Consider the following 18,909-nt stretch of genomic DNA (forward strand, 5'->3'; position numbering starts at 1 on the left):
TTAAAGCCATGCTGCAGAATACTCAAACAACATTCTCCAAACCACTTTGGTTCCCTTTAATAGGAAAAAAAAATCTACTTACTTACTAGATGACATAAAGCATAAGAAAACACCCCAAGACAGGCATTTTAGAAAAGAGAATATTATGCAGAAGTTACAAGTTCAGGAGTTTGGAGGAACCTCTCTGAAAAGCTGCACTCCTGGGTGGGAACCGAGAATACTGTCCGAGTTCTCAGGCTCTGAGTTCCCTGGAAGACAGGAGCTGGGGGGAAGTTCACAGCCAGCCATGGGGCCGAGTCCCTGTGAAGAGCTATCATGGAAAGTTTGGAAAAGCACTTGAACATTCATGAGACAAGTGTGTGTACTGTGTCTGTCTGTCTGTCTTTTGTCTCCAACATTTCTAGAACTCTAAGCCTACCACTAAAACTAACAGACTGGAAGAGGGATTGGACGTGGCCCAGGGAATAAAACCGAGACGCTGTGGCTGCAGGGTGGAGTACTTTCTGGTTTTGGAATACAGAACTTAAAACAAAGAATGAAAGAAACTAGGTAGATTGCATTTTGAGACAGATGCTAGCATCTCCATTACCTGTGAGCCTTCTTCCAGTCCCTGTTCTGCCTTCTGAGGAACAAGTTTCCCCACTGAGAGCTGACAAGCTTGCTCAGTGGGTAAAGGTGCTGGCCAGCAAAACAGTATGGATTCAATCCCTGGGACTCACATGGTGGAAAGAGAGAGCTGGTTCCCCAATTTGTCCTTTGACTTCCAAATATATTCTGTTCTGCTCACATGCATGTGCATGCATACACACACACACACACACACACACACACATACACACACAAGCACATACACATAAATTCACTAGATAAATAAACAAATGCATAAATACAAAATACACAAAAGAGTTCTGAAAGGTGAGCCTATAGTGTGTCTTGACCGAAGGTGGCAGGCAGGTACAGCCTCCCTGGTCTCTGGAGATGACATTTCTCACACACACACACCGACTTGATTATCCTGAACTAAAGCCCTTGGATGGTTTGACTGGATTTTTGTGAAACAGGCTGGGAAAGTGATTGCAGCTCTTCCCTCTAGTTTCTCACTGAAGCCAGTATCCCCTTCGGGCACGATGGCTGGCAGAAAGCCCCAGCTGTCTTTGCAGTTCCTGTGTTATTAGAAATCACAGATACATTCATTCTGTCTAACAGGCATGGCTGACATCCCCAAGTACCATTTGTGCCCCCCATATCTTCAACGTCACAGCCAGCCCTTGTCAAACTGTCTGTTTACCAACACATACTACAGGCCAGTGGCAGTCCAAGCCTGATGACCTGAGTTCCGTCCCCAGGATCTGCACAGGGAAAGGAGGAAACTAACTCTATCAGCTTGTTCTCCTACCTTCACACATAAATAATGGCACCTGTGCAACCAAACACCCCCATACACACAGGCACACACATGCACATATACATGCATGCATGCATACACATGCACACACACATGCATATATACATGCACACACACACACACACACACACACACACACGCATGCATACATACGCATGCGTGAACACACACACAATGTCATTTAAACATTTTTTAAAACCAGAAAACACTCATGACTGAGTTATTTACAAGGAAATGCCTTTTCATACTTTGAAAACCTCATTGTCTCCCTGCTTGTCCTACAAGTCTCACATGATTAGGCTGTGACAAATAGAACTCTGCCACTAAATATTGAGAGCCTGGGAGAGGAGCAGGCCGGCTGGCTTCTGCCCACTGTAGGAAGCTCCAGCTGCCCTGAATTCTTTCTCTCCTTAGGGTAGAACTCTGAGTGCAGAACTCCTTGCAACTAGACTTCCTTGTATGTTCTTGCCCTGGCACCCACAGCACATAGCTGTTTTAAGACCCATAGACGTTAAGAAGCATGCCCTTACTCACAGGAAAAACATTGCTGCAGTCTGTGTTAGGAGCTACCTACACTTCAAATAGTAACCAGATTCCTGCTCTCCTGAACATTTGCATACTTCGGAACCAAGACAAATGAAAACATGGCCCAATTTTGCTTGTGGGGTTCTGGAGGCCCGCATACCATTGCTGTTCAATCTTTTGTGTCTGTCTGCAGAATGCTGGTATTATAAGGCTCAGGGCTGTCCATGGAAATATGAACTACAAAAAAAAAAAAAATTGGCATCAATAGCTGGCATTTGTTGTAGAAGTTATTGGCAAGCAGAACTGTCTCTTCTCTTAGCCAATGGCAATGTGATGTTTTTAATTCAATAAAGCATTTCAAGAAAGTCCAAACATAAAACTTATAAACACTAGAGGGTAAATATTTATTAGAAAGGGGAAATGAACTTTATGCAATTAGCACAATCAATCTTTTTTATGATTACAAGTTCCTCCTGTCCCCCATCAGCAGAGTCACTCCTCAAACTGCCAGCCCAAAGGCTCTGCCAGGTGAGGCAGAGGGTGGCATGAGAGCCGCGGGCACTGTCAGCGGGAAGCACATGAGCGTACATTGCTACTGGAGCCAGGACCAGTGGGCGGGGACACACAGAACAGCATTCCCGACCAGGGTCACTGCCTCACAAAGGCCCCCACCTTCCTCAACAGTACAGAGGGGATGCATACATACCTCACTCCAGCCCCTGGGGGTCTTAGCCGAGAGATGCCGTGTGCTGGGTTCTCATACCCACAAGTCAGCTGCCTCTCAGCCACACGCTGCACCTTCAGTGCCCTGGAAGTGTGTGATGGCCACAGGTAGAAAAGGAAGGTGGCTCTCGGGAGGAATTGCCGTTAACACGGGTGTGGTCACACACTGTAGGTTCAAAGGACTGTGGTGTTTGACGTTTGTGTTATGTTGAAGAGTGTTGAGTGTCAAAGCCGTGAGCCAACTGTTTCAGGCAGTCTCGCCTATTAATATCTGGCCCCAACCCTCCCTCCCTCTTTACCATGGTCCTGGAATAGCCTTGGGTACTTCACACAGTGATAAGAGAGTCTCCCTGATCAGGATGCCTGCCCCCACCTGTACATCGGTAATCATAGTCTTTCTCTCCCTCAGTCTGCTAATCTGAAATAAAAAAATGAGAGACTGAGTCCTCTTGACCCGTCATCAGGTTGTTTTAGAGGCTCAGTGAGAGATGCCCTAACTTTTAGCACGTAGCACACATCAGTAGGTGTTGCTGGCTCTGACCTTTCTGTTTAACCCTTGGATCCAGCAGGACAGTGGCAGATGCAGTGCGGCTGGTTATCATATTAACCTGTCCTTTTCTCTTGCATCTCTGTGTCCTTGCCCTGTCTCCTGACACCCTGAAAAGCCAGAGCCCTCAAAGAAAGCCCGCTCTCACCTAGTATGTACCTCCACAAACTCCCTGTCCCCAGTCTGGAAAGCCTCTTTGTACCCTGCTGAGAGACGCCTGGAATCTTAGCAGAGATCTCTGCATGTCCAGGAAGCCCAGGTATTCAAATCCCACAAGAGAACAAGGTTCCATTGTCTCTGGTGTCAGTCATATCTCAACCCAGAGCCACCTCAGAGCCTTCCTCCAGAGACTGGCAGAAGTGAGTGTGCCCTGCTGCAAATCTCGTCTTGCCCTTTCTCAGAGAGACAGACATGGGTTTCAGGTCTCTGTCTCTTTCTATAGCTCTGAGACTCCGGGATTCTTAGAGTCAGACTAGGTTAGAAATTGCTGGTCTAAATGAAATCTGTCCCTGCAGTGCCAGTGGACCTGGGCAGAGTTCAGGAGCCCGTGTGGCCCTGCCCCTCTCCAAAGGCTTGTGCAGCCGAATGTGTAGCTAGACACCTGGCTGCCTTGCCTGTCTTGGTTGGGTCTTAGCTCCAGCATCTGCAGCCTCCCGAAGCCGTTGGACTTTGGCAGAAACAGGCCTGGATTTTCCAGAAGTGTTTTGAAAGCTTACAGTAGACAGCCTTCTCAGAGAACTCTCCAGACAATACAAATTGTGTGTTATCTTTCATTCCTTGGCCCTATGCCAGTGGAAGTGCCCCCCCACCCTCACCCTGAAACACTCGGTCCCAGCCAGGTAAGGGTCTCTCCACCACCCTCAGGAACATGGAAGGAGAAACCACACCCAGGACTCAGGAAACATCCCAGGTTGGTGCTGGCGCACTGTCTGGGAAGACTTCAAACTGCAACATTTGTGGGAAATTTGGCCCAGTTAGTTTCATCCAGATCTTGGCGTGTTATCTGCCTTTGGCTTGTGTTATCAGCAACACTTCTTCTTTCCCCCCACCCCACCCTGAGGGACTTTACATAACCGTCCCCTCAGGATACACCGGAACACTAGCTGCTCTCTCATCATAGTGGGCGCCCAGTAAGAAAAGAGGCAAAAGATGAATCACAGTCAAACGCTCAGTCCTTGGAAGGCCCACCACCAGCTGGAGAAAAGTGGAAAACACTTGGGGCACGATCAAGGGGGTTCCTAAAGCCTGCCTTATATTTTCATAGGAGCGAGGACAAAGTGTAGTGCTGGCTGGGTTTTCCCAAGGTGCCACAGGAACCAGGCAGAGAAACAACCAGAATGTACCTATGACCAGACCCCTGAGGTGGCACAGACAAAATCAGAGAAATGGAAGCTCTTTCATCTCCTTGTTGCTTTTAGGAACTTTTTGCTGCTGTTCAAGAATGTCCCCCAGGATCTGATTGAGCCTTAGAGTCGCCCCAGCTCTCCCCCAGTATGTCCCTGTCTATCCAGGAGCACCATGTTTTCATCAAAGCCAGAGAACACTCGGTTCAGCAGCACTTAACACAATGCTTGGACCTTCTTAACCTCCCCCCCCCCTTTTTGGCACCTGTACCACACCAAATTCCAAATGTGGAGCATTTTTGGTACAAGTCTCTGGATTAGGAATTTCCAACAAGTACAGTCTCTACAAATACCTCCCCTACACACACACCATAAAAATAATTCACGCTCTGAAATGCTTCTGGTCTCAAGCATTTTAGATCAGGAATCTTGCACCTCTATGGGGTCTGGCAGGCAGGCCTGGGGTGAAACAAGATGCTGAATGCTCTTGCCTGCCTGATAGACTTAGTTCTTGGGAAGAAATAAGAAGGAGAAACCAGGGACCGGCAGAGACCTCATGCAACCCATGGGCAGACGCCATGGGTTTTGGGTCAGGATTTGCACCGTATACTGGTGATTTAAATTCTATTTCTATGTCTATACCACCGGGTAGTAACTGTTTGCCTCACAATGTTGATAAAGTATGTGATACCCAGACTTGGTACACAGTTAAATGTTTACAGTTTGTTGGATCTTCCCTCACTCAGAGGCAGGCATCGCTTGACTTAGAAGGGCGTTTTTTCATTTATACATCCCACTAGCCAGCATGCCTACCTATGTGGGGGATGCTATGTGCTGCCAGGGCTGTGAGGAGGTGATGAGGAGGCAGCTGCTATACTTGAGGACTCAGCATACAGAGTGTAGCAGAGAAGATAGAACTGTCCTCCAGCAGAGCTGGGCGGGTTAACACACTCTTAAAACTCTAATGGGTGCTTCCTGGTTGGGACAGGTGGAGGGGACTTTGGAGGCATCTGGGTCCCCAATTCCTGATTGGTTGTAGTAGCTGCTCCTCCACAAAGCCTGAGCTCCTTGCATTTGACCTTGAATGAGCAGAGCATTGGGTACCTATTGATATTTATGCTAGTCCTGGACTGAGCTCTCCAGAGGCAGGCAGGATGCCATGCTCCTGTCCACTCTGTATGTCTAGCATAGAGCAGCCCTTGGGAGGTGAGCTCTGACAATGGGTGTAGAACCCTTGAGGGAAATACAGACACCCCTGCCCAGAAACAGGGTCCTATCTGGTGTAAGAATAGGGTACACAGAGGCACAAAGGAGAAGAGGGGTGTAGGAGTTCAGGTAGAGACAACTGTTCTGTGTCATGAGTGTGAGTTAATCTGGGTCCTGCAAGGAGTTCGGAAGGTTTATGTGGCATCTGAGTTTTAGATTTGCAAGCTATGATGAGCATGGACATGCCCAGGGTTAGCTAGATGGAGGAGGAAAAGTACTTCAAGAGGCAGTGCCTTTGAGGAGAAAATTTGCTCAGGAAAAGGCAGAAACATTTTAACATTTGATCACCTTTATTTTTATTGTTTGAGAATTCCACATATGCTTAGTACATGATTTGATCAAACCTGACTCATTCTTTCCTCTCCAATTCCTTCTACACCCCGCCCCAACTTTTCTCTCCCAACTTCAAGAGCTGTTTGTTCATTTGAGACAAGATCTTTCTATGCATTCCTAGCTGTCCTGCAACTCTACGTGAATCCTACTGGCCTCAAAGCCACAGAGATCCCTCTGCTTTCTGAGTGCTGGGAGTAAAGTCGTGTGTCACTACGACTGGTTTGTGTGCTCCACTTTAAAATTCCACTTAGTACAGCCAGTTTGAGCTGGGTACCATCCCCTCACAAACAATCTCCCCAACTGCCTGGAGTTCATCATCTAAAACTGGGGCTTCTCTCCCATGTATGCTGGGAGTTTCATCTGGCTTACAGACATTTCGAGTTTGTGTGTGCAGTTGCCCTGTCCTGTTCATCAGACACAAGTTGTCTGCAGACATCCCTTCCCTCTGACTCTGAATCGCAATGCCTGTTCTTCCCTGAGTCTTATGCAGAAGGCTTGTGACATGGACATCTCATGTAGAGCTGATTATTCCATAGTCTGGGTCTTCACAGGTTGGCTGGCTATGGGCTCTGTGTTCATAGCTTCTCTTTGATGACTGAGAGATGCATCAATCTATAAGTATAAAGGACATTTAGGAGGGTATAGTTGCTAGTCGTTAGTAACCATGCATGGTGGCTAGTAACCAATTATAACAAAGAACGTATTTGTCAGCTTTCGGTCGCTGTAACAAAAATACCAGAGATAATCAACTTAGGAAAAGACCGGTTGTATTTTGCCTCATGGTTTCTGAACCTTAACTTCCTGGTCTGCTGCTTTTGGTAATCTGAGAACGTGGTGAATCTTGGCAGTCAAAACTTAATGAGACAATGTCATTCATCTCATGGTGACCAGAAAATGGAGAGGGAGTTAGATACTGGACACACGCTTCCCATCCTTCCCCCTCACTTTCCAATAGCACCAAGCTGAGACAAAGTCTTTAACTCATTGCAGAGTATTCCCAACATAGACACTTGGCTTTCAGTGTGATTTTTCAAATTTATTTTAATGTTTCCCAAATGAGCAAAGTGTCCACAGTGTACAAGAGCTGAAACGTTTAAACATTAGCACACTTGTGTGTTTGTGTGGCCTTTGAACTTCGTTCTTTTGACAATGTCTTAGTCAAATCTGTTATAAATGGAGTTGCTCCAGTTAAACTTTCTGTAGATTGTGCTAGGTATTAACTTATTGTGAGGCAACTTTAGGTCCCAGGAAAGTATAAAAGTAGTAAATTGTATTCACCAACTTCCCATATATTCCATAATCCTAGAGCAATTATTTAAACCAGGAAAATTTCAAAGAAGTGATAATATTTAACCTGGGTTGAACATTACACAAAGGATGCATGTGTGAAGTCACCACACAGCACTCCATAAATATATACAGTGTCTGTAGGAATTAGAAACTGAAAAGACTGGGGAGCAGTTCAATGGGGGAGTGCTGGCATGGCACGCTTATGATCCACACTTAAATATACTCGTATAAAAACAAGAAATCACCTCACAACAGTCTAAGAGAAACTCCGTTCTTGCCCATTTCTACCCTTTCTCCACCCCACAGTCCCAACAGGATCCTGATTGGCATTTACTCTTCTGTCTCTCCCATCACTGCCCATCCATGGTAGTTCTGTCTGTCTGTCTGTCCTCACTATTCACGACTTCCATGCTTTTGCAGAATACTAGTCAGTTGGTTCATGAATCGGGCCTTTCTTGTACCTTCATTAGCTCGAGGTTATAACCTGAGGGGGGTTTACCATGGCGGGTGACAATACTGTTACCTCTAGTCACCTGGCCGAGGTGCCATCTCACAGGGTTCTTCATTGCCACTTACAGCTTTTCCCCTTTGCATTCAGAGCTTGTTTGTAGCAGGGTTTCTCAGCCTAGGCTCTCCTGATGTGCTGAGCTAGAGAATTCTTTGTTGCTAGGAGACAGTTTGTACACTTGGGAGTTAGGCAGAATCCTTGGCACACATTCACTGTGCTGCAGGCTCTCCTGACTAAGTTGTGAAAACTAGAAGCTGTGTCTTCAGGTGCCACCAAATGTTCTTTGGGACGCTCAGCTGCCCCCAACTGAGAATCATTGATCTACAAGATAAATACCTAGAAGTGGGTCAAAGGTCATCTTGCACACATGTCAGTTCTGTAGTTGTGTAGTTGTGTTTACCTAGAACCCAACAGAAGACACACAGAAAAGTGCCCAGACAGCAAGTGTGCCGTAGTGTTGGTTTTTCACTATGTATACAAGTATGGCCAGCACATCAGGAAGCAGGGCATGTTGGGGCATCCAGAGTGGCCCTGGTTACTCATTGCTACTCACACCTCCTACTCACACCACCGTTGTACACTGAGGCCTCTCAAGCTGTTTGCCTACCTTTGGATTTTATTTAACACCAAGAGTGCACACATCAGTGATAGATCTGATGTATCTCACTTCCAAAGAGGTTTGAGTTACACACTTTCATAAGTAGTGTAGGTGAGTGCCTCCCTCTTCTGCACCTTTACCTTGACTTATTTCTTAATAAATCTTTTACCTATTTTATTATTTTTATTTCATGTGCATTGATGTTTTGCCTACATATCTGTCTGTCTGAGGATGCCAGAGCCCCTGAAACTGGAGTTAGAGACATTTGCCAGGTGCCATGTGGGAGCTTGGAATTGAACCTGGGTCCTCTGGAAGGGACGCCAGTGCTCTCAACCACTAGACAGTATCTCTAGCCCCCTCAGCCCACCTTCCTTACCTTTGCTCATCTTGACTTTTCCGAAAATAAGTCCATTGCAAGTGAAACTGAATTTCTTTTATTAATGAGCTAGAGTATTTATCTGTGTATTGAAGACTAACGCTTTCTTATGTCTGTGGACTGGCTTTACCTATTTGTTTTTAAATTTTGTTACTTGTGCCACTGAGGCTTTTTTTTAAATTGTGTTTAGAAACTTTACCAGTAACAGAAAAATGTACCTTTAGCTGATATAAAAGTCCTTCAGCCTTAACTTTTATTCAGCTTAATATAGTTTTTGTTTAATTTTGATTTGGTTTTTTAAAATTTTTGTTGTTGTTGTTTTAGGCACTTATGTGTGATGTAGAACATCTATTTTCTAAAAATCATGGGATTCGTTTCATCTCCCAAATGGTCTTTTCACTGCTAAACTGTAAATAAGTTTATTTCTATGGCTTCTTTTACATTTATGATTTTGCTTTTATGTTAAATTTCATAGCAGAACACAATTTTGTGTGTGTGCACACGCATGAGTGCAGGTGCTTATGCAAGCCAAGAGAGGGTGTTGAATTCCTGGAACTGGAGTAACCCAGTTGTGGGGCCTGGGAATCCAAGCCCAGGTCCTGTGAAAGAACAGGGAGCTTTCTGAACCACAGAGCTATCACTCCAGACTCTGTGTCTTGTTCTTTATTTCTGGTTTCCCTCTATGTCACACTAATCACATCCTGCATTTAATGTTTACATGACCATAGCTTTATGAAATACTTTAATACACTGAACATGTGCTTCTCTACAATTTTCCCAGTGAATTATTCCTTGTTTGTTTTCTCATGTGGTCTTCGAAATTGTGTGATTGTGTTAAATTCAGTTGGATTCTTTTGTAAATTAACTTAGTGGAAAGCGTGTTCTTGTACCTAACTCTGAATCATCCTACAGTAACATCATGTTCTCTTACACGATTTCTAGATGTCTTCCAATCCACCCTTGGGAGAATGTCTAATTTGTCTTTGTATAAATTTTACATATTTCTTCTTACATTTATGTCTACAAAATAGTCCTGTTCTTTTCTTGAATGAGATCTTTTGTTCCATTATATCATTGACTTGTTATGTCTTAAAAGGGGGTGCAGACATCTTGCTAAATGAAATGTCTGGATACTGTACATATTCTAGTTGAATGGTTTCATTTTCTAGTTACAGAATTCCTTTGCCCACCTACTAATTTCTTCTATGATCTAAAAAAAACAAACAAAACAAAACAAAACAAAAAACAAAAAACAATTGGCTATCCTTTTCTTCTTGACTTTGAGGCAAATGCTTCTAATAGTTCATGGGTATATATCAAGTTTTAAAAAGTATACATTGTTTTAAATCTTAGTAAGCATCTAACAAGAATCACAACTGAATTTTATTAAATATCTTTTCATTATCCGCGGGGAGAACAAAATCCTCACTTTAAAAATTTCTCATTTTTTAAAATATTTTTATGAGCATGAATGATTTGCCTGTGTGTGTGTGTGTGTGTGTGTGTGTGTGTGTGTGTGTGTGTGTGTGTGAGATCACATGGAGCATGTTCATGTCTGGTGCCCATGGATACCAGAAGAGAGTATCAGATCCTGTGGAACTGGAATTACAGGTTGTAATGAGCTGTCGTGTAAGTAGTAGGAACCAAACCACCCAGTGCTCCTAATCTCTGGACCATCTGTCCAGCCACAGCATCTCAGTTTTGAGTTGGTAAGATGGTGACTTTATTAGCATCTATTTAAACACTTAGCTATCCGAATTCTGGAGGGAATTTTATTTTGGTCTTGTATAATTCACTCAAATGTGCTAACAAATTGTATTTTGAGTCTTTGCAACAATTATTCACAAATAGGTTCCGTATGCTTATCTTTCCTTATGCGTATTCTGTTTGGGGTCACTTACATTACCTCAAACATTACAGTTACACTACTTAGTATTAAAAAAAAAATAGAGAAAACGCCTTCCCTTTACGTGTTCTTAAATACTTTAAGGATGTTAGTATTGGCTGTTCCTTGGAAGTTAAATAGAAATACCTGTGAGAAAAACAATGCTAAGAATTCATAGGGATGCCCATGGGGCCTTTCTAGGTCTTCTCCACTGCTCAATCTGTAGTTAGAGAGAGAGGGGGGAGGAGGGAGAGAAAGAAAAGGAAATTCATTATTTGGAGTAATTAATTAGGGGATTGATTAGATTGGTTAATTAAGCTCATTAATTAATTAGTCTGGTGACAAAATGCCTGGTGACAACTTGAGGGGAACATACTCGGTTCATCTAACAGTTGGAGGGAATTGGCTATTGTGGCAACCATGGTGACAGCCGCTTGAGATGCCTGGTGATGACGCTGCATCCAGGCAGGCTTTGAAGTACAGTAAGTCCTTTTTCTCAGGTGGCTTTCTACTCTTATGCAGTGTACTCAAACCCAACCTGAGAAGGTCACTGCCCACTGAACTCCTGTTGAGGATGATAATCCCTCACAAGTATGAAAGAAGCCAACCTAATCTACATAATCCCTCACAAGTGTGTCCAGAGCTGTGTCCAGAGGTCAGAGTCAGGTTCGCTCTCAGCCATTCACCATGTTATCATTGAGACAGGGTCTCCAAATGTAGTTTAAGCTGGCCTAGAGCTTGCTATGTAGACGAGGCTGAACTCACAGAGATCCCCCTGCCTCTGCCTCCTGAGTGCTCAGACTAAAGGCAGCATGCCTGACTCTGTCTTATTTTTTGAGACAAGGTCTCTCACTGAACTCACACCTCCCAGATTCAGCTGGACTGGTTTGTCAACAAGCCCAGGAATCCTGCCATCTCTGCCCTGCACTGCCAAGTCACAGTGACATTCGGGTTCTGGGGAATCTAGAACCACTGAGCCACCTCTCTGCTCCACACCCAGGCTCACTGTCAAACAGCAGACCGATTATTTTGACATTTACAGAAAAACCATGGGTTTTGTACATAAAATGAGGCAAGTGGGCTCTGCTCTGCAATTTAAGTCCACCCTTCTTGTTTACATGCTCTCTTCCCCTTCCCTTGAATACTTTGCTAAATGTTCTTTTCTTGTTCACTTGTCCTACAGAGAACCAGGCCTGGAGGTTTCCTTTGCTCTACCTCTTACATAATAGAATAATATTATCTCTTTGTTCTGTTTTGATCATCCTGGTGGCAGTGTTCCTGTTCGTGGTACTGACCACTGAAACAAACTTCTGCATGCAGCAAGAGAGGGCTCTATGCATAGTCCCTTTTACTTTACAAGACGCCCCTTATATTACTTTATGCTTTCGGCTTCCGGGTCACATTAAGTGATTGCTACACAGACATAGCAGAGCTTTCGTTGTGATCTAGTATGAAGGTTTTATCGGAGTAAGCAAGGTCAGCTCGTTTGTTGGTGTGTCAGATGATTCTTGTCCTAAGTTGTTTTTCTGGTTTTTGTTTTTGTTTTTCTGGCTTTTCTTGCTTTCCTCTCAGTGTTTCTTTTGTAGAAGTTTGGGACTCTTTCCAGTGATCTCCTCTAATTGTATATACAATTAATCCTCTAGGTTTTTAGTCTCTAGACACTTACAAAAAAATATCTCTTGTCTTTGGTGTTTGGAAAACTACTAAAAAGAGTGTCTGTACCAGTTTACTGTTGTTTCTCAACAAATTACCACAAAATATGGTCCCTTAAAACAAAACATATCTATTATTGTTCAGGCTCTGAGGGTTAGATAAAGGCATGGCCCAGGCAGGCCCATGTCTCAGCAGTTTTACAAGGTTATGGGGAGGGCACAGGTCTGAACTACAGCCTCATTTGAAGCTCAGCAGTGGACATGTTTGTTGCTGTCCTCACTGGCTCACTGTGGAATTGTTCAGAGGCCCCTGTTCCTTGTAGGTTGTTGGAGCAAAGGCTGAAGTTGCATGCTGTCTAATTTGTTGGGATGGGCTCGGGTTCTTTGCTGCATGGTCTTTTTTTCAACATGGCAGCTAGTTTGACCGAAGAAGGCAAGCCTAGCAATCAGTTCAGGGAGCCTTCACAGAGATCAGAATGTTGCATGAGATAATCATGATGTCACATCCTGCCATCTGTGCTGCACTCTGTGGATTAAAAGTGAATCCGAGACAAGGAAAAGTGAGCACAGTCATTTGCAAAGACGGGCGCGGAAATCAACGACTTCGCCCACCGCCTCCAGTCACGACGTGCCCGGCACCGTCCAGAGGATGATGGTAGCAGTCAGGTTGCAGGACTGTTGACCGTGTGGCCAGCGACTCCTCCAAACATGCTAAGGAAAAGAGAAACTACAGACTATCAAATACTGCGGAGGAGCCAGCAGCGGTGTGGATTCTTGCAGAATGCACATTGCTGTGGATTTTTGCTACAGGCGCCTGAGTTGCTCGGAGAATGGGGAAGAGAGCAAGGCAGAGAATGACGATGCCTGGTTTAACTGCCCATGCTTGAAAAAGCGTCTTGGAGCAGCACCTTGGGCGGCCACACGTGGGCCCAAGGCTGCCGTTCTAAAGCCTCCTTTGCGCTTACTCTCCCTTTTACAAACCAAAGCCACCAGTGGGATTCCCAACACCAGTGTCTCACCTGTGCTTGCAAGTGTACGCAAAGGAAATCCCACCGTATCCTGCTGTCGTAACCACGATCTGTCTCCACTGATGCCAAAACATTTGGCTTGTTCTAACCTTCATGATAACACACGTCGTATTGAAAACAAACATTCCTGACATCTTCACAGAACATATATTCAGATTTCTTTCCAGTATGTTCCTGGGAGCGAAATTATAGATATGACGGTGTACAAGCTGGTAAGAAAGATTGATGGATAATTTTCCAAAATTGTTCAAAAAAGTCCGAATGTGAACATCATTATACAACAGTTCCTGTTGGTTGTATCCTTGTCAAGGTTTGGAATTCCCCATCTTTTTCCATTCTATGTAAAAGTATCTAGAGATGCTCTTAATTTGCCTTTGACAGATGAATAGGTTTGGGCATATTTTCATATGCTTAATTGCCATTTAAATATCATCTTATGAAATGCTCAGGTCCTTCTGCCCCTTTTCCCACTAAGTCTTTTTTCTTATTTGATCTGTAATAGATTTGATTTGTTGTTCTCTTTTTCTTTAAAAAAAAAATGTGCTAGATACATTTTATCCATTATTAAGACATCCCCTATTTATTGCAAACATTTCCTCTGATATTCTTATATTTGCCTTTTAATAAACACAAGCTCTTCATTTTAATGGAGTATAATTCATTCTATCGTCTCCTTTGTCGTTGGTACTGTTTAAGAAGACTTTGATAATTAGGGATGTTTCATGAGAAAGCCTGTTCATAAAATGCGTGATAAACAGTTCACCCCACCTCCTTCCTCTCTCTCCTAATCCTAAGCATTCTTGCCCCCTAATTGCGCTCCTGGGCCTGCCTTGTGTCGTGCCCATGCGTCTGAACATCGCTGTGACATTCTGGGGGAATTCTTAGGTGGGAGTGTGAGGGATCAGGCTTTTAATGAGGTGCCGTCATCTTTATGGGAGCAGCTGGGCCGCACTCAGGTTCTCGTCCTTTTACCATTCCGTGGAGAGATACATGCATGGTAATGGGGACGGGTAGGTCTCTCTGAACCCACGCGTTCCCTCCATTCACTGACCCGTTCAAAGGCTCAGGCCAGCTTTCCCCGTACTTGAGAAGTGAGAAGAAGCTGCAAGCTTTCCTTTGCAAGTTGTAAGAACCCCCTCCGCTGCTGTCTTCCTTCCTTTCTACTTTATTTTTGTCCCTTCTGTCTCCACTCATTTTTTTCCTTCAGACAGCAGGGTTGCACATCTGTTCGGTGCAGATGTTTCAGACTGCTTGGAACAGCAGCCTTCTAAATTGAGCACAGTCCGCCCATTGCAAAACTCACTATCACCTCCCTGAGCTGTTATGCAGGGGGTACATCCCCCGTCTTGCCTGAAGGGCATCAGCTATCTGCTGGCCACACAGAGAAGAGTAAGGTCTCCCCATTCCCGCTCAAGCCTCTTAGCCTGAATTGGGTTTGGCATTCTGGAAGCACTGTGTCTTTAAAGGCGCCGTAGGAACATCTGTTTCCAATTTTCAGGCCATGATCATGATGAGGATTTGGGTGCAAGTAGTTTATGTGGGAAGCAATCCCAGGAAATACTGTGAGGGGCCATCTACAGGGGGAAAGTGTAGAAAGGTACATTGATGGGTGTAACTCATCAACAGCCTTGGGCAACAGACTGTCCCACTAGGACACCCTAAGCCACGTGTAGAACATAGTCCAGAATCCCTCTCCCAAAGGAACAGGGTCAGCCAGCCCCCATCTCTTATGGTTGATGGTCCTGTCTTCTCACAAGTCCTCTGGGGAAGGAGAACAGCCATGCCTGCCTTGGTAATTTTGATAATTTGTCTCATTCTGAACACTTCGTCAATATCCAAATGTCTCATTAGTACAGCTGGGAGTCTGACTTTTTTTCGAGGCCTATTCCTGTTTTAGTAGAATCGCTTTAGTTCTGTATTCATTGGCTTTCCGATTTTTTTTTTCTGGGTAAAAGACTGTAATAATTTATGCCCAGCTCAGCAGAGGCCAGGCAGGGAGAATAGAAGGCTGCCTCTGCCTTTCAGCCTCCTATTTCTGGCTCCTCGGATATCCGCTTAAACCACCATCTCACTCACATGGGACCCTTGGCGCTGAAGCTGCCTCTGGTGAAGTAAGACTAAGCCTGTTGCTTGTATTCTTTGTCAGCCCATGGGTATCTGCTTTACCCATCCACTCAGTGGGATTTACTGACCACTCCTGGGGAGCACCCCCAGGAATACCCCAAGTTTGGAACTCCTGAACTCAGTCCCGGGGGACAAGCCTTTCTCGGAGTAAATGCAAGAATCCCACTGAGCTGAGTAAGCTAGGGAGCAGGTTTCAGAGTTCCAGAATCATGACCCTCCCCTTCTCCCCGTGTGTCTCAAATCCTAAATTGGAGCGGCGATTTCTTTCCCGCTAGGACCCCAGCTGGGACCCGCCTCTGGGAGCCTTCTGGAGGCACTCATGGTTGCTTCTCTCATCCTACAGCATCTGATGTGTGCTGGGCTATGGTGCCTGGTAGAGGGAGACACATCCTGCAAGACCAAGCTGGACCCTCCCCTGGATGGCACTGAGTGTGGAGCAGACAAGGTAACACCTGGCTTCCTTCCGGCACTCCTGGCAGGCAGCCTCTCATCTCCTGGACATGAGCTTCTCCCTGTCTGGAAGGCCCTGTACACTCTGAAACACCCTTGAGCACTCTAGGGATGCCCACGGAGCCCTCTGCAGGCCGAGTGTCTCTGTCACTCCTTGTTTCTTAGGAAGCCACAAGAATCGATCACTTCCTTGATAGTTTTATTATTATTATTATTATTATTATTATTATTATTATTATTATTAAATGAACTCCTTTGTCATGCAAGCGAATTTTCGTAAATGGGAAAGGTTGGGTTTTGTTTGGTTTCATTTTTGTTTTTCAAGACAGGGTCTCTCTGTGTAGCCGGTGCTGTCCTGGAACTCATTCTGTAGACCAGGCTGGCCTCAAACTCAGAGACTATCTGCCTCTCACCCCCCAGTGCTGGAATCAAAGGCCAGTGCCACCAACACCTCACGAGGGAAAAGGTTTTGAATGAGTAGATGTTAAACGGAAAACAAGATCATTTGCTATACATTGATGAGAATCGTTCTAGCTAGGTTTTATCCAGTAACCCAATCCTACTGAAGCAGTGAGACTCTAAGCATGGGGGAGAAGAGGTGGACAGGACCTGCAGCTCCACAACTTCCTCTTCAGTCTTCTGAGCAAGCTTTTATTAAGCGATTTCATGATTCCTCTGCCTACCTCCTTTCCCTCCTCCTGACCTCCTTCCCCTTTCACCTACTTCTTCCCTTCCTCCCTCCCTTCTTCCCCTTCTTTCTCCCTCCTTCTCCTTATTCTTATCTTCTAGTTCTTCTTCTTCTTCTCGTTCTTCTTCCTCCTCCCCTCCTCCTTCTTTCTGTCTCTTTCTCTCTTTCTCTCTCTTTCTCTCTCTCTCTCTCTCTCTCTCTCTCTCTCTCTCTCTCTCTCTCTCTCTCTCTCTCTCTCTCTCATTGTCCCTTTTGAGATAGAATCACTGTGTATACCACAGGCTGTTCTGGAACTCACTGTATAGCCCAGACCATCCTTGAACTTGTGATCCTTCAAGGCCTTTGCCTCTCAAATCCTGGGTTTTCAGGCCCCTTATTGCCACACCTGGCTTATTGGAAGCCTTGAAATAATTAAAACAGAAAGAGATGCTTTGTTCTGATGCTGTGCTTAGGAGGGGCACTGGGTCACATGCTCAGGGAAATCTGCTTTAGAGATTGGTTTCCTTTTATCCTCAGAAAGAATGTATCTACCTACAGCTAATCCCTCTGCTCCTCCATCTGCCTAGAGCAGGCTGGCCTTGGCCTCCCATGGCTGGCTTTAGAAGCATGCACCACCACACCTGACTTTGATTGTTGTTTCTAAGTACTAAACCCAGCCTTGGAGTTCTGGCTGCAGATGCTGAAATTGTTGCCTTCCTGGAGAGAGATACACAAGCACATTATTCAGAGTTTGTACACCTTTGGTTGTGTTCTCCTGCCGCGTGGATCAATCCATTTCTTGAGAACTTAGAAATTCTCTGAAGAGCACATTCCCTGGATAAGTTTGTGACAAGCTCCAAACTCCAGGGAGATTGCATACGAGGCTGAGCAATAATTACCCAACACACACGCCCTAAAATACTCAACTTCCATAGACATTTCAAAGTGGATTTTGACACCATGAAGGAATCAGTCTTTAGGGTATCAGAAGCTTTGCTGAGTGTGGCCCATCTGTGCATTTCAGTGGTGCCGGGCTGGAGAGTGTGTGAGCAAGACGCCCATCCCAGAGCATGTGGACGGGGACTGGAGTCCTTGGAGCACCTGGAGCATGTGTAGCCGAACGTGTGGCACAGGAGCGCGATTCCGGCAGAGGAAATGTGACAATCCCCCGTAAGTGCCCCCTCAGATCCTACCACAGGGGCATCCCATTCTGTGGGTCTTAACCCCAACACTGAGAATTGTCTTACAAAGGGAAGCAGAATAGACTATTGAGTTGCTTTCTCTGAGCACAGAGATACAGTGGGGTCCCAGCACAAGCTGGCACCATTATCCCTTACTTGGCTGTGGTATAAAGACTCCCCAAGACAGCTAAATAACAATCTGTCTTAACTGCACCATGGTCTACTGGGCTGAAGGCCATTCTCAGGAGGCATAAAGACTTTCCTGATGAGGTATCTGACCTTCAACTTGCCCTTGACAGATCCGGGAGCAGGTTGAGCATGTGCTTGGAAGTAAGTATCTTTGGATGGATTCAGTATTTGCTCAGCTAAATCATTGTCACTGTTTGTCTTTCTAGAACTATTTGACATGGGGGGAATAGGTTTTTTTTTTTCTTCTAAATTTTCATAGACTATGATATACCAAAGACCTTTCCTGTTCACCACAGGAGATTTGCCTTGGAAATTTCAGGGATAGATTTTTATGCTCCAGTGTAATAATTACACCTCCATGGGAAAATGGTTTTCCACGCCAAGGTCATATTGATGACTAATTAGCAGATACCTCTTGTTTGTAAAAAAGTCTCAATGTTCAGGCTGCACAGGTAAATCACAGGGGTGATTAGATCCTTCACTGACCCAGGTTCGCCAAGAGCTAACTAATTCTAGGAGAATGTCCTTTATAAAGAGGAGTGACATCCATAGTGTAGTAGGTGACAGTAGCATCATAATCTTTATTGATCTGTAACAATTGGCATTATGTAAAACGTCTTGTTCAAATACAGCTGAATGTTTGGCACACAGTAGGTGTTTTAAACTCTTAGGAATGACTTAACTGAAAGCCTCAATGCCCTCCTACTAAGGGGACTGGCTGGGGGAAGATGATTAAATACCTCTGGCTGAGTGGTAAGATGTGATTGGAGGGTAGATTCCATTTTATTTTTAAAAAAACATGGTTCAGTTGAAATAGCT

The 18,909-nt window shown here is 44.8% G+C and overlaps 1 protein-coding gene across 1 annotated transcript in view; it reads left to right on the forward strand.

The window, feature by feature from the left end:
- The window catches only part of ADAMTS17 (ADAM metallopeptidase with thrombospondin type 1 motif 17), a gene marked incomplete at both ends in the record, with an annotated part of 292,773 nt that overhangs the window by 159,125 nt on the left and 114,739 nt on the right, over positions 1–18,909 (forward strand). The window contains 2 exons of the mRNA XM_080913724.1: positions 15,947–16,048; positions 17,745–17,890. Coding sequence (XP_080769850.1) covers positions 15,947–16,048; positions 17,745–17,890 — 248 coding nt within the window. The remainder of the gene's footprint in view (positions 1–15,946; positions 16,049–17,744; positions 17,891–18,909) is intronic.

Source organism: Micromys minutus (genome assembly GCF_963924665.1).
Source record: "Micromys minutus genome assembly, chromosome: 3".
Lineage (NCBI taxonomy): Eukaryota > Metazoa > Chordata > Mammalia > Rodentia > Muridae > Micromys > Micromys minutus.